This window comes from Heliangelus exortis, chromosome 17, assembly GCF_036169615.1.
Source record: "Heliangelus exortis chromosome 17, bHelExo1.hap1, whole genome shotgun sequence".
In the NCBI taxonomy this organism is placed as follows: Eukaryota; Metazoa; Chordata; class Aves; order Apodiformes; family Trochilidae; genus Heliangelus; species Heliangelus exortis.
The window spans coordinates 6,267,581-6,280,540 of record NC_092438.1 but is presented as its reverse complement, the minus strand read 5'-3'; the positions used below and the strand labels follow the sequence as shown (position 1 = coordinate 6,280,540).

Genomic DNA, 12,960 nt, shown 5'->3' with positions numbered 1-12,960 from the left:
TAAACTGATTCAAGTCTGCTTGGTTTTCCTTCTCTTAATCCTCAAAAATATATCAAAGCTCAAAAAAAGCTTTTTGCTACAGAGAAGAAAGCTTTTGTTAATGAATACTGCTAGTACTCAATATTGCTGTGAATTGACTGTTTGGGTCTATCCAATCACAATCTAGAAAACATGTGGCAATTCTTGAGAGAATGTCAAGAATGCACTTTCTAAAAAACAATATGAAAAGAAACCAAACTGCAAAATAAGATGAGACAGTGGCATTGTGTTCCTAGCATCTGCACCTTGTGCAATGAAAATAAAGTGAGAATTATTCAACTGCTGTGTGGCAGCTATACAGAAGTGTTAAAGGACTGCAGAGATTTCATTAATAGAAAAACATAGCACTAGTTTATTGGACAGAAAAATTGAGAGCTTGTGCTGTAAATGTTCCCCAGAATATTCAACTGCAAGTTTGTAGCTATGTATTAACCAAAACATAGGCCAGACCTAACTTTGACTATGTTTAAATTGCGTTTCTAAATCTGGTTATTTAAAAAGGAACAATCTTTGTCATATCTATTATATATTTGCATATGTTTTTTAATTTTAAAATAATTATCATAACTAAATCACTTACCTCCTTGCTCTATATCTGAATCTGTAAGATGTGTAAGAGAAAAGCTTGCCATGTTTGCAGGAGAGATAGAGAATCTGGAATAAGGGGATGGATGTGACCAGTTCTGATCAAGAGTCCGTGAAGGTGGAGGTGGAGAGAAGTACTTTGATGACTGGAGAGGTGGTTTAGAACTAATAAGACTATTAGCTGCCTTTGATATAAAAGATGGCTCTGGAGAAGAGAAGTCATCATCCCATTCAAAACCCCCACCTTCAGGAAAAAACAAGAAAAAAAGGCAATTTACTATACTGTAGAGTCATATACAGCTTTGAAACCAAATCCCTACAAGACTGCATTAACCCAAAACAAAACTCGTAGCTTTTAATCTTCTAGCCCTGGGCATCACAGAGATTTCCTGTTCATAGTTTGGCTGCCTCTCAAGATACCCTACACACATCAATACATGAACAACCAGATTATATCACAAGCTTTTATAGTCAGTAACACAAGTATCTGAGCCTAGCATATACTCAGGATGCAAAGCTGAAGCCAGTATGCAACAACGAATGTATAATTTAAATGACATTTCATTTAAAACTATGCATAAAATGGTCTCAGCAATATATATTCAAGTACCTTCTTCATCTGTTGAGCTTTCTGAATTTGCAAATCTGTTTAAGTAACTAAGATTCGAAGATGGAACAGGAGTGCTGTGAGAGCCTTCCCCATTCAATTCCGCCGCACAGTTTCCCAGCTCCTTAGTTGGTGTTTCCTAAGGCAAACAAAATTTAACTCTTGTACACATAATGTATCCATTACTATAGATGCAAGCATTCAAAAACGCACCCTCCCACCTCCACCATCTATTGTGGAATTTTATGGTCTGTGAACTCCAGTTATTACCACACAAACAGAACTTTGAGTTATAGACTAATCATACACAGGTACTTCTATTCCTAAACAAAGTGGTATCAAAGGTATGCTAAAATCCATGTAGGAAATTAGTATTTAAATAGTCTTTAAGATTGTAAAGGTTTCATATTTCTAGGAACAAAGCTAAAACATCTTCCAATTGAAAACAGTTCCCTTATCAGTCTGACACAGGTAGGTAGTTTTATTTTCTATTTAATAAAGCCTTATCCCACCTGCCGGCATTATTTTCTTTAATGTTTTTTTACCCCCTAATCATGCTTCAGGATAAAGAGACAGACTTCTTATGACCAGTATTTGAAGGAGCCAACATTTTATCAGTTACTGTAATAAGCAGAGAGATCAACAACTAAGAACAGTTTAAACACTGCTGTAATTTTTCTCATTTTTTTCCTTCCCCTCTGACAAAAGGATTACTATTCTACAGACTGCCAAAACACAAATATATCACCTGTGTTTTCTATTCCAAAACACAATTATCTCTAATATTTATGTGCGTCATCATAAGCAATATTTCCAAAGCTTGACAACGTGACTGTTCTTTTAAACTCACTTTACTGGTTTAGTAGCCATAATGCTAAAATACAAAACCCCTCTGTATCAAGTCACAGAAGTTAAAAATTGATAAAGCAGATAAGGAAACAAAGGTAACTTTGCATTTTATAAACAGATTGGTATTTCACTGAACTTAAATCACATTGGATTAATATAAAAATAGCATTACCATCTAAATACTGTTCTCATCATTGACCACAGTTTAAGGTAAAATTAACTTAATACTAACTAAGCACAAAACTCAGATTTAAGTTGTGGTTTGGGTTTTTTTCAGTTGTAGTTTTTGGCAAGTTTTTTGTTTTCTTTTATAAAGGCATTCGAGTCCCCAAACCCAATAAACAGATACATTGCTTCTACCAAGGTACAACAACATTCTGGCAAATTAAATTAATAAAATCTGGTTCCTAACGATGCCACCTCACGTTCTCAAATTCAGCTTATAAACATCACAAAGGCACCAATAAAAACCACGTTTCATCCAGTGCATGCAGTCAAGGGTCCAAAAGCAATGAAGACTCAGGATCTGGCAACCACCCCTGCCCAAAGCAAAACTCTTTCACCTAAAAGTAGTGCTGCTATCCTATCAGCAGCACACAATTGGCACCACACCAAGAAAAATATTTTTTTCTTTCTTAAGAAAAAACAAACCACATCACAAATAAGATGTAATCCTGCCAAGACAGGTGATCTTTTAACAATGTGCCCACAAATATTAAGCTGCTCTACTACATCTTGTTCAAAAAACCCCAAACCAACAAAAACTTTGTTCAGTAATAAAAAAGAAAAAAATACCTGATCAAACAAATAGACTGTCACATCATCAAAGAACGTTACAGCCTTTTTCTCATTTTTCCAGTTTTGATGTTGACTTTCATCAAAAGGTTTTGGAAGCTTCAGCAAGCTTCTCAGATGTTTCCCATCATCTTTGTCAGTAATTATCTCAGGTACTTGATGAACAGTTTCATCTTCACTGTCAGAACTCAGACTATGCATATGAAAAGTCCTCATGTCATCCTCAGAATCACTGTTTTCGTCTTCCTCATCTGCATCATCACCATCTTCTAAATCAAGCATTCCAGAAACATCGAGTTTACCGAGGTATTTTCCTTCAATATCTGGCTCTTTCAGTTTTTGTCCCTCTAGATGATAGAAGGACTTCTCACTGTTACTCAAATCTAAAGGACTGTGCATATTATATACAGACTTCAAGTCTCTGTGTGAAAGTAGTTCTGTAGTGTTAGTGCCAACACAAGACACAGTTTTATGAGAAGTCTCAGAGAGTTTTATTTCATCTCTTAGGCTACTTCCTACTGACATATCCAGGGAATTCAGAGTTGCCTCAGCCCACTCATCAGGACACCCTTGCATCCTTGCATCCATCTCTTGCACCTCTAAGTTGTGATTTAGTTCTAATTTTGCATTTTGATTGTTGGTATCCTGGTAATTCTTTACATCACATTTTTGCTGTCTCTCTCCAAAATCCTCTTCAGTATTAGTATCTCCTTTATTTGAAGAAACAACACAAGTAGTCTCTCTTGACAGATTTACAGCCTCTTCTGTTTTTTTATCTGGCTCAGAATCATTATCAGAGAAATAGGCAGAGTCTCTATATGAATTTTGACTCCCACCCAGAAAAACCTTTGGGGTTGTTTCAAAATTGCTGTTCACTGCATCTAAACAAGCTGCTGCTTCTGAAACAATTATGACAGGATTAGAAGGTAAAGCACTGACGTTGCTCTCATTGGCAAGATGGACAGCAGTATCTACACCAGCAGCATCCTCAACAGTGATATGGGAAGTCCATTCTGGAGATTCCAGGTTTTCTGTTTCATAGCCACTGTCAGCAGGTTTATCAGGTGGCAAAAGTTTCTGGGGACTTTGAGCCTGTAAAGACTCTAAAACGTCATTTACATCTAGAGAATCCAAAGAATCAGGTGTGTCTAAAGGTTTTTCTACAGTCTGTGTAGGGGATGGGCTGTCTTCCAAAAGACTATCATGATTTGTACAATCTGAAGTAGCAACAGAAATTAAGGTCACCTGTTCTGGAACATCCTTACAGTGTTCAAAATTATTTGATGTTTCTTGTTCTTCCTCCAGGAAACGTTCATCTTCTTTTAATGCAGGAGATGTATCTTCCAAGTTTATTTTTGTATCTTCCTGATCAGTACATTTTTCTCTACTAAAAGCTACTTCATCGGATTTGAAAAGCACTCCTTGTTTTATTTCTGCATCACATTTGTCTATTTCAACAGCAACACTGCAACATGGGTTGTTTCCAATATTATTATTTTTGGCATTATTGGATAGCTCTTCTTGAGAGGGAGTATCAGTGTTACAGGACACAACTTCGCGGATTTGCACATTTGAAAGTTTTCCTTCATCCTTTGAATAAGGAAGATTTATACCTTTATCACATGATTTTTGTACTGCAGATGGACTAAAAGATGCCTGTGTCTCTACAGCAATCTCAGATGGAGAATTCAGACCTTTATTCGAATCTGGAGCCACTGGATTAAAATTTTCATCTTTCACTGATCTAAGAATTTCTTGGGTTAAAGAAAAGACCTGTGCATTTTCAGCCAACACAGGCTCAAGCTCCACAGAGTTTCTGTTTGAGGTTTCTAATATGCTTTTTAGAACATCTTCTGGGTTTTGTTCGAAACCACCACTGGCTTTGTTAGAAAACAACCCTGACAACAAGTTTTTCTCTTGAAGAAACAAGAAGTTATCAGAAAGTTCTTCTAAAGTTACCAAGTCAGACTGGTTAGAGATACTTTCACATATGGAAACTTTTTTATTTTCAGAAGCATGACTAAAATGCTCGTTCTCACAAAGACCTACTGCCTTTCTAGCATCTGTGTTTGAGTTTAAAACTGTTAGTTTAAAGTCTTTAGGAATATCATTTGTTTCAGCAAAACCAAGTATTTTTCTGTTTGTCAATTCTTCTGACCCATCCATGTCATTAAAGATATTCTGGGAAGGACTTTCTGGACTACTACTAGCAGGCAAAAATTCCTCCTTAGGATCTGCATTGTAGTGGAAGAAGTCCCCATCAGTGCTAGATTCTTCAACATCAAGATCCCTGAGAAGCATGAAATGAGAACTTTTATCTTGTACAGCTTCTTGATGATCAACTTCTGTAGTTAGTACAACTGATTGGTTATCAAAATTCATGCTGCAGCCACTTCCTTTTTCCTCTAACTGGATATAGTAGTCATTTCCAACAGAAAGCTTGTGTGCATCAAACACAGGTAACACCCCAGGGACAGCAAGTGATGCTTCTTGACCACTTCCATCCTGTGCTCCCAACCCTTGCTCTGAAAGTGACCTCTCAAAAACCTCCACTGGAAAGAAAACATTTGCGTACGTCATTGCTTCATCAGGATTCACATGGCCACATTCATCAAAATGATCATGTTTAGCTGCCTCCCAGATATATTCAAAGCTGAGACCCTGGCTTGTTTCAGTTACAGTAAGAACTTCCTCCATCTCGTGACCAAGTCTATCTCCTGTAAAGTGATCTAAGATTGGAAATGCAGAATTGTTTGTTTCTCTATTTGAGGTGTTTGGTTTAAGAGCATTCCACTGCTGTTCAAAATCAATTTCCGAGTCCCTTTGGCTTTGCATGCGAAGGTAAGTTAAAAGTTTATGCACTTCTTCTGCTGTTGGTCTCTTTTCTGGAGGTAGCCAACAGAACTGCAGAACTTCATACCTGTACAAATAAGAAACACACTTCAGTAAGTTTCAGGTATGAAACTGAGTTTATAATATACATAACTAGCAAGGTAAGGAGTAACAGTATCACTGGCAGGACAATCCTTCTATTGGCAGCTCCTTTTACCTAACATTTCTTTGCCAATAGAATGCTTCCGTGTAGCAATTTTAAGTGTAGTATATTTTAAGAAAAATCAGTAAACTCTGAAAATCTTCTTCAGCAGCTTTAAGAATAAAGTAGTTTACCATCTATCAGAGTATGGCTGCTCCAGACGTGGCTTGAAGAGTTTAACCTGCTTCTCCTTTATGACATGGGTTAGGACTTCCCGGTCAGAAAAGTCTGAATAAGGCCAAGCAGCATTCTCAAACAGCTCCCACAGTGTGACACCAAGGGACCTGGAAAAGAGCAACAAATGACAAAGCATTCTAAGAACTAAGGTGCTTTTCTAAGTACGGTTTATGCAAAGCATAACTGTCATGAAGATATAAATATCTCTCTCTCATTGGCTCTATAATAACTTCAAAACCTGTCAATTCACTTTATTTGACAGAATGTTCAAAGTCTCAAGAATAAAGTTGCTTGAAAGCAATAACAATGAAGGCAACAAAGTAAGACCAGTTTAGTGGAACATTTGAAACTATGTTCACATATATCAGTAAAATTGTTTTAAAACCTACTACATACCATATGTTACTGTATTTGTTTTGCTCTGCTGATAGCAGTCTGTCTTGAAAACTTGTTACTAACTCAGGTGCAGTCCATCGGAGAGGAATAAGTTTCTTCTCCTCTGTCTCAACATAGTCTTCCTAAATGATTGACAGAAAAACAGAAAGGCACTGAACAAACATTGGATCAACCCCCAGAACTTGATCTGTTCTTCCCTTAATACAGTTTTAGGTGATCCCTATGCAAAAAAAAGAGAATTAAACGAATACAACTTTTTCTCAAGTAGTAGAGAACAATGCTATATAGGATAGGCTGCTAACTGCCTAGTAGGAAAATTGAATGCTGACTTCTTAGGTAAGGCTTGGTACTCAGAAAACATTTTAATTAATGCCCTGAATTTTTCATGCTTTTTATATATTTGAATTTGAAATTTTAAGTTTTCCTTTCTTAGAACTTTAAAATTATGTTGTGCATATTCTAGAACAAGTATAAATAGGACGTAAAATATTTAAACAGAATCTCCCTTTTACAAGCTTAAACTCTGTCTTTTTATAAAGATCATCTACTCTGTTACGTGAGCTTGCTACAGTTATTTGCCAATGATACTTCAAGAGACCATTATTCAAATAAAAAAGAATTTAGTATTGGTTTCTAATTTAAAAGTATGCTTAAGCCTCAAATCCTTTAAAATAAATGGTAAATGACTAGATTAACTTACCTTGTATCTACTGAATCCTATACCATAATCTCCTACTTTGACATTTAAATCAGACGTAAGATAGCAATTCCGTAAAGCCAAGTCCCTGAAAAAGCAAACAAATGAGTAATGAGACCAAACTAAGAAGTCTCCAATGCAAATTAACACAAGGGCTGTAACGTAAGTAACACTTTTTAGTACAGTCAAGCCACTGCGTAAAGTATTAAATGAAAAGCAAACAATTAAAACAAACAAAAACAAAAAAAAACCACACAGAAAACCCCAAACCCCACAATTTTAGGTTACAGTAGCAAGTAGCAGCCCTTAACAGGAGTAGATCAGTAATACAAAACAGCCAGATCTAAGGATTCAACTTCCACACTACATGCATGTCAACAATTTTATTCACACTACCTATAGTCCAACCCAATAGCCACAAATCCCACCGAAAGGCAAGCCATGTGCAAGGAAGGTGCACTCCTGGAGATACCATTCCAATTCTCTTTGGAGGAAATTTAACCAGTCTACACCCACCAAAAAACAAAAAAAAAAAAAAAAGAAAAGAAAACCAAAAACAAACAAAAAAACCCCAACTGATAATGCAAACTCATAATGCACAATAACTGGGGAGATTTCAAAAGCAAAATTTCATCCAAACTAAACATAAAGATATTTCTCTTGTTGCTCAAAGTTGCATTCTAAAAACGTGTAAAATCCAACAAGTGATGCCATATCTCACAGTGAGAACACCAGATGTCTATATAAACATTCATCACTCAGAAAAAATCCAAATGCTGACAGTGTCTCCTTACAGAAGACTTACTGGACAAGATTTGTCTCATGGCCACCAGGACAGGATTGCTCTTAGGCCCTCCCACATTCTCCAAAGAGAATCAATTTAGAGCCACATAATCAAGCACAATCTGTGTTCTGGAATCCAAAAAAACCTAAACACAGTGACAAGGCAATTGCACTTACAGATTTTATACAAAAACCCCAAGGCTACTATGCTGTTCTTTATTTTAAAAAAATAAATCAAAATATGCATTCAATCTACAAAATAATTTATATGCAGTTACTTCACTCAGCTGAATTCCATGATGTAATTATTTAGGCTGTTCATATGCTACAGGGATGTGGGTCCCTCTTTACCTAACACCTGTCATCACAGCTCTTGGTGTATAATTGTTATAAAGAAAATCTTTCAAGAATCTGTATCAGGTTTAAATACTTAAAAATTCACAATATAATAAACAACTAGTAGCATCTTACACCTACACTTAAGTTCCTCTACAAAACAGAGGACCATACATTCACATTTATTGGAGCTACAGATGGTATTTTTCAAAGGCTACCAAAAAGAGCAATGTGTTTCACAAAAATCCTTTAATAAACAAATCAAAAAGCTCTTGAATATACATAGTAGTTGTTTCCAGTTTCCACCATAAACCAGACCACAAGTACTTGTAGCCAGCAGTGCTGCTGTAATAACACCAGGAAGTTCTTCAGAAAACTCTTCAAACGCAGAAATTTATGCAAGTTTAATGAAGCTGCATGTTTGCTACAGAATTGTAGCTGTGACAGCAATGGGCTCCACAGACTAATTGCTCAAATATTTAGCTTCTCAGTTTCACAGAAGGGTACCAGGCAATTAAGTACATTGGAAGAACTTTACAATTGCTTCTCTGTGGCAAAAAAAAAGTCTGAAGTACAAACAGTCTGAAAGTCACACAAGCATATTTGTAACCACTAAGTATGCCCCAAAGCTTTCCAACTTGTTTTATACTATTTAAATAAATATCCCAGAAAATAAAATTTTAGCTGCTTGAATTTACCACTAACAACAAAATCACTGATGCTGGAGCTTTACCACTTACTCTGACAGCATCAGGATAGTGTTGCTAGAAGTAAACATTTACAATGACAATCTTGCAGATCTTGCAGAATAATTATTTACCAAATTTAAGTGTATTTCACTGAAAACATACTGTTTAATTTAGCACAAACAGAGCCATGATGCTGCAATACAAGAAAAAGTGATCACTCAGTCTGACAGGTACAACTGGTACCACCTTCAAGTCATCTGAAATTGTGAGAGATGTTAAAAGGACAGATCTGCCTATCAGCCACCAGCAGAGCCCAGGGTTTGGAGACCTCAGGGTTCTGCTGTTGTTTTACACTTGCACCTTTTAAAACTTCAGTTTAATAGTTCAGCTTCTCCCTGAACACAAGGTCTCTGTACTTCCTCTAAGTAGCAAGATGAGTGTGACAAGCTCCAGCTCAAGTGCCTAACCTGCTCCTACAGCACAGAACAGACTGACACAACACAAAACCAAAATAAACTGCCTTGTGATACTCAAGGTTTCATCAAGCAAAACATGCTCAGGAAGCAAGTGCTCTTTAATATTTTAGTCATTACAAATCTAGGGCTGAGGTCTTCTATTTCCTTAAGTCCTTTTCATTTAAAGCAAAAAAACATTTTGGAATATTTCTGAGTAATTCATTTATATATTTTTGAGTAATTTCTGAGTAATATTTCTGAGTAATTCATTCATATATTTTTCACAGCATTTTGCTATTGCTGTTCTTTCAGTATTGACTTCAATCACTTTAATTATAAGCCAGTCTAACATTTTACCCAATTGAAATGAAATTGTTTTCCCATTATGATTTGTTCAGTCTAACTCCATTAACTGAAGATTGAAAGGTTACATGAACATTACATTCAGTGACAGAAACCTTCTTCAGTCAGTTTTATCTGTAGTCGGGTTCCTTCTTACTGCATTAGAAGGGCAGCATTCTCAGGTGGTTTCCATTTTTAGTAACAAAGGTACCAGATTACCAAACAAATTCTGAATTGCTATGGCCTTCTGAAGACACAGAGCAGCTAAGATTCATTGTAACACATTCCAACATCCCTTCCCCCCACAATAAATAAAACAAGTTTAGCTTGGCCAAGAATTAATCAAACAGCTACATCTTCTAGATTGGCTTAGCAGTAGGTTGTGTTCTATGAGCTGCAAACCTAAAAAGAAGGTGATCAGCTTCCAGCCAGGTGGAAAGTGTAACACCACACCAGCTGCAGTTAAATTTGCATCTTCATAAGCACCACACCTTGGTGACTTGAGATATGCAAGTTAGATGGAAGTTTGTTAAAACACAATCTTCACTACACACAGATTTTAATGAAAATACCTACAGAAGTTTAAGAGTGCATCATAACTAAAAGCAATTTATCTGGAAAGCATACCTATGCACAAAATTATGTTTATGCATTACAGCAAGTCCAGCAGCAATCTCACATGCCATTCTCTGCAGCAGCATTATTTGTGAATCCCCTTTAATGTGATCCTGCTCATTGCAGATATAAGTTTTTAGGTCACCCTGTAAAAGAAGTTGAAAATACTTATCAGCCTTGTATGTTGGTTGAATCTGAAAAAATATTTAATGAAAAAGCAACTAACCATTTGCACTTAAAAAAACCCCCTCAAAGCTTCCAGTGTCCATACGGATTCTTATATTATTCATCCAAGGCATGTGGTACTGTCCTTTTAAGGTTTTTCAATAAATTAGTAATTAACATTATACATCAGACTGCCACATAAAAACTGTCATACAGTAATACGTTCCACTAAAAATCAAGAGTTTAATGAGCTTCTGTTTTAAAATGACATGAATTTCCAAGTGTTCCAAAACAGCAAAGCTGACAGTCTAGAATTTGCAAGGGGATGGAAGGGAGAGACCAGAGAAAAGGGTTTCAGACATTACCATCTCAGAGCTTTATATATAAAAAGCTTTAACACATACTCACTCCAGCCAAAGAATTGAGAGCATGGCAACAGTTTTACTGAAGCTAGGCAAAGCTGAGCAGACATATAATTAATGAGCCCATAGAAGCACTACATAAAAAAGACCCAAACCAACAAAAAAAAAAAAAAAAAAAAAAGAAAAAAAAAAAAAAAAGAAAAGAAAAAAACCACAAACACAAAAAAAACCAAAAAAAAAAAAAACCCACCACCACAAAACAAACCACAGCACAAACCCAAAACAAATATACTAACAAAAAAAACCTCAGCTTTGAAACAGAGGAAAATAAGCTGTCAAGGAAAAACATTATGGAAAAACAAGACTATGGTAGAATCATAGAATTGGCTGGGTTGGAAGGGACCTCAGAGATCATCAAGTCCAACCCTTGATCCACTCCCGCTGCAGTTCCCAGCCCATGGCACTGAGTGCCACATCCAGTCTCTAGATGAATTCAAGAAATGGAAGAAAAGTTTCTCATGCCATTATTGTTCCTAGTTTTCCAGCTGGACTTTTAAGCTGCCACTCCTAATATAACTACAGACTCCCTGTGAGTTTAACAAATTATTCCAGAGGGAATAATTATATATTGAGACTTATATATTGAGACTATACAACATAATGCACCACAACCTGTTTCACCAGCATAATATTCTGGGTTTTAACTGTCCATGTCCATTGCCTGCCTAAATCTTGGGCCTGAAAGGAGACTAAAGGGAAGTCTTGAAATTGAAGGGGGACTTTTTACAAGGGCATGGAGTGGCAGGATGAGGGGTAGTGGTTCGAAGCTGAAAAAGGGTTGATTTAGATTAGATATTAGGAAGAACTTATTTTTGGTGAGGGTGGAGAGACACTGGCACAGGTAGCTTGCCAAGAGAAGTTGTGGAAGTGTTGAAGGCCAGGATGTATGGGGCTTGGAGCAACGTGGTCTTGTGGGAGGTGTCAATGCCCACAACAGGGTGGTTGGAACCAGATGAGCTCTGTAGGTCCCTTCCAACCCAAACCATTGTAGGATTTGTTTGACAAGAAAGCAGTCTTTGCACAGTCTAAAAAGCACTCTGATGTTCAGGAAAGACTGAAGATAACAAAACTTCCTATTTCTTTGGTGCTCATGTACATTATGGAGACAGTACCAAAGCTTTTAATTCCTCCTTAGTATGGTTAATAGAGGATGGCATTTTGCAGCTCTTAGGTCAAGCAGTAGACACCTGTGCTGCATTAAAACATACAAAACCAGGGTTAAATAAAAAGCAATGGAGCAGACAGTGTTTTGAAAAGCAGATACTAATCCTATGTAAACTAACTTTATTTTTATTTTTTAAAAAGATTAATAGATTTTACATTAGATACAAGCAGCTTTTCTATCTTTATCTGCTTTATACACACTACTGATGCTGCAAATTGCTATACTACCCTTATGAGAAAGCATGCATAACTTCTAACACTGTTTAACATTATAGAAGCCTTCACTACATTACCTTTATCCTGTTTGTAACTACTAACTAGGTAACATTTGTGTATTTGCATCCTACAGAATTACATTTTTGTAAATGTTTGAGTCTTAAAATTACAGCTTTAATATCATACTAGCTCACATATGTAATGTTGATACATACATACAGCACGGACCCCTTTAGACCTTGCCAGAGCAGATTTATTGGAGTTCCACACAACCACGAGATGAGCAGTGTCCGTCACACGCTCAGGTCCCAGTTCTCAGCCCATTTACAGGCACCGATCTAAACAGACTCTAGGTGGCAGCAAGAGCCTGAAAAAAGTCGCTCTCCAACACTTGACATCCAGTAAAACAGTAACTGCTTAGTTAAGGTTTCTCCCAGGCGGATTAAGGTCCTTGGCGGGTTACAGGCACCCAAGAAGTTAAGAAGTAACTTTGAAATGCATTAGTAACAGCAGCGCTATGTGGCATCCCGTATTTACTGAGTAATTCAACTAGGCACGCATTTTTGTAGAAAATAAAAATCGTTTAAATCCAGC

At 36.6% G+C, this 12,960-nt stretch overlaps 1 protein-coding gene across 4 annotated transcripts in view; it reads right to left on the bottom strand.

Annotated features, from left to right (window-relative positions):
* LMTK2 (lemur tyrosine kinase 2) overlaps window positions 1-12,960 on the bottom strand; it is a 38,932-nt gene that overhangs the window by 4,588 nt on the left and 21,384 nt on the right. For 3 of the 4 annotated variants that reach the window (XR_011729190.1, XR_011729189.1, XM_071760443.1), the window contains exons 7-13: window positions 10,412-10,545; window positions 7,183-7,267; window positions 6,483-6,604; window positions 6,044-6,193; window positions 2,876-5,795; window positions 1,235-1,370; window positions 620-868 (exon numbers count right to left, since the gene is read on the bottom strand). Coding sequence is in view for 2 of the 4 variants with exons in the window: in XM_071760443.1 (XP_071616544.1) it covers window positions 620-868; window positions 1,235-1,370; window positions 2,876-5,795; window positions 6,044-6,193; window positions 6,483-6,604; window positions 7,183-7,267; window positions 10,412-10,545 (3,796 nt within the window). In the remaining 2 variants the exon portion in view is untranslated. The remainder of the gene's footprint in view (window positions 1-619; window positions 869-1,234; window positions 1,371-2,875; window positions 5,796-6,043; window positions 6,194-6,482; window positions 6,605-7,182; window positions 7,268-10,411; window positions 10,546-12,960) is intronic. The other variant, XM_071760444.1, reaches the window with a different exon arrangement.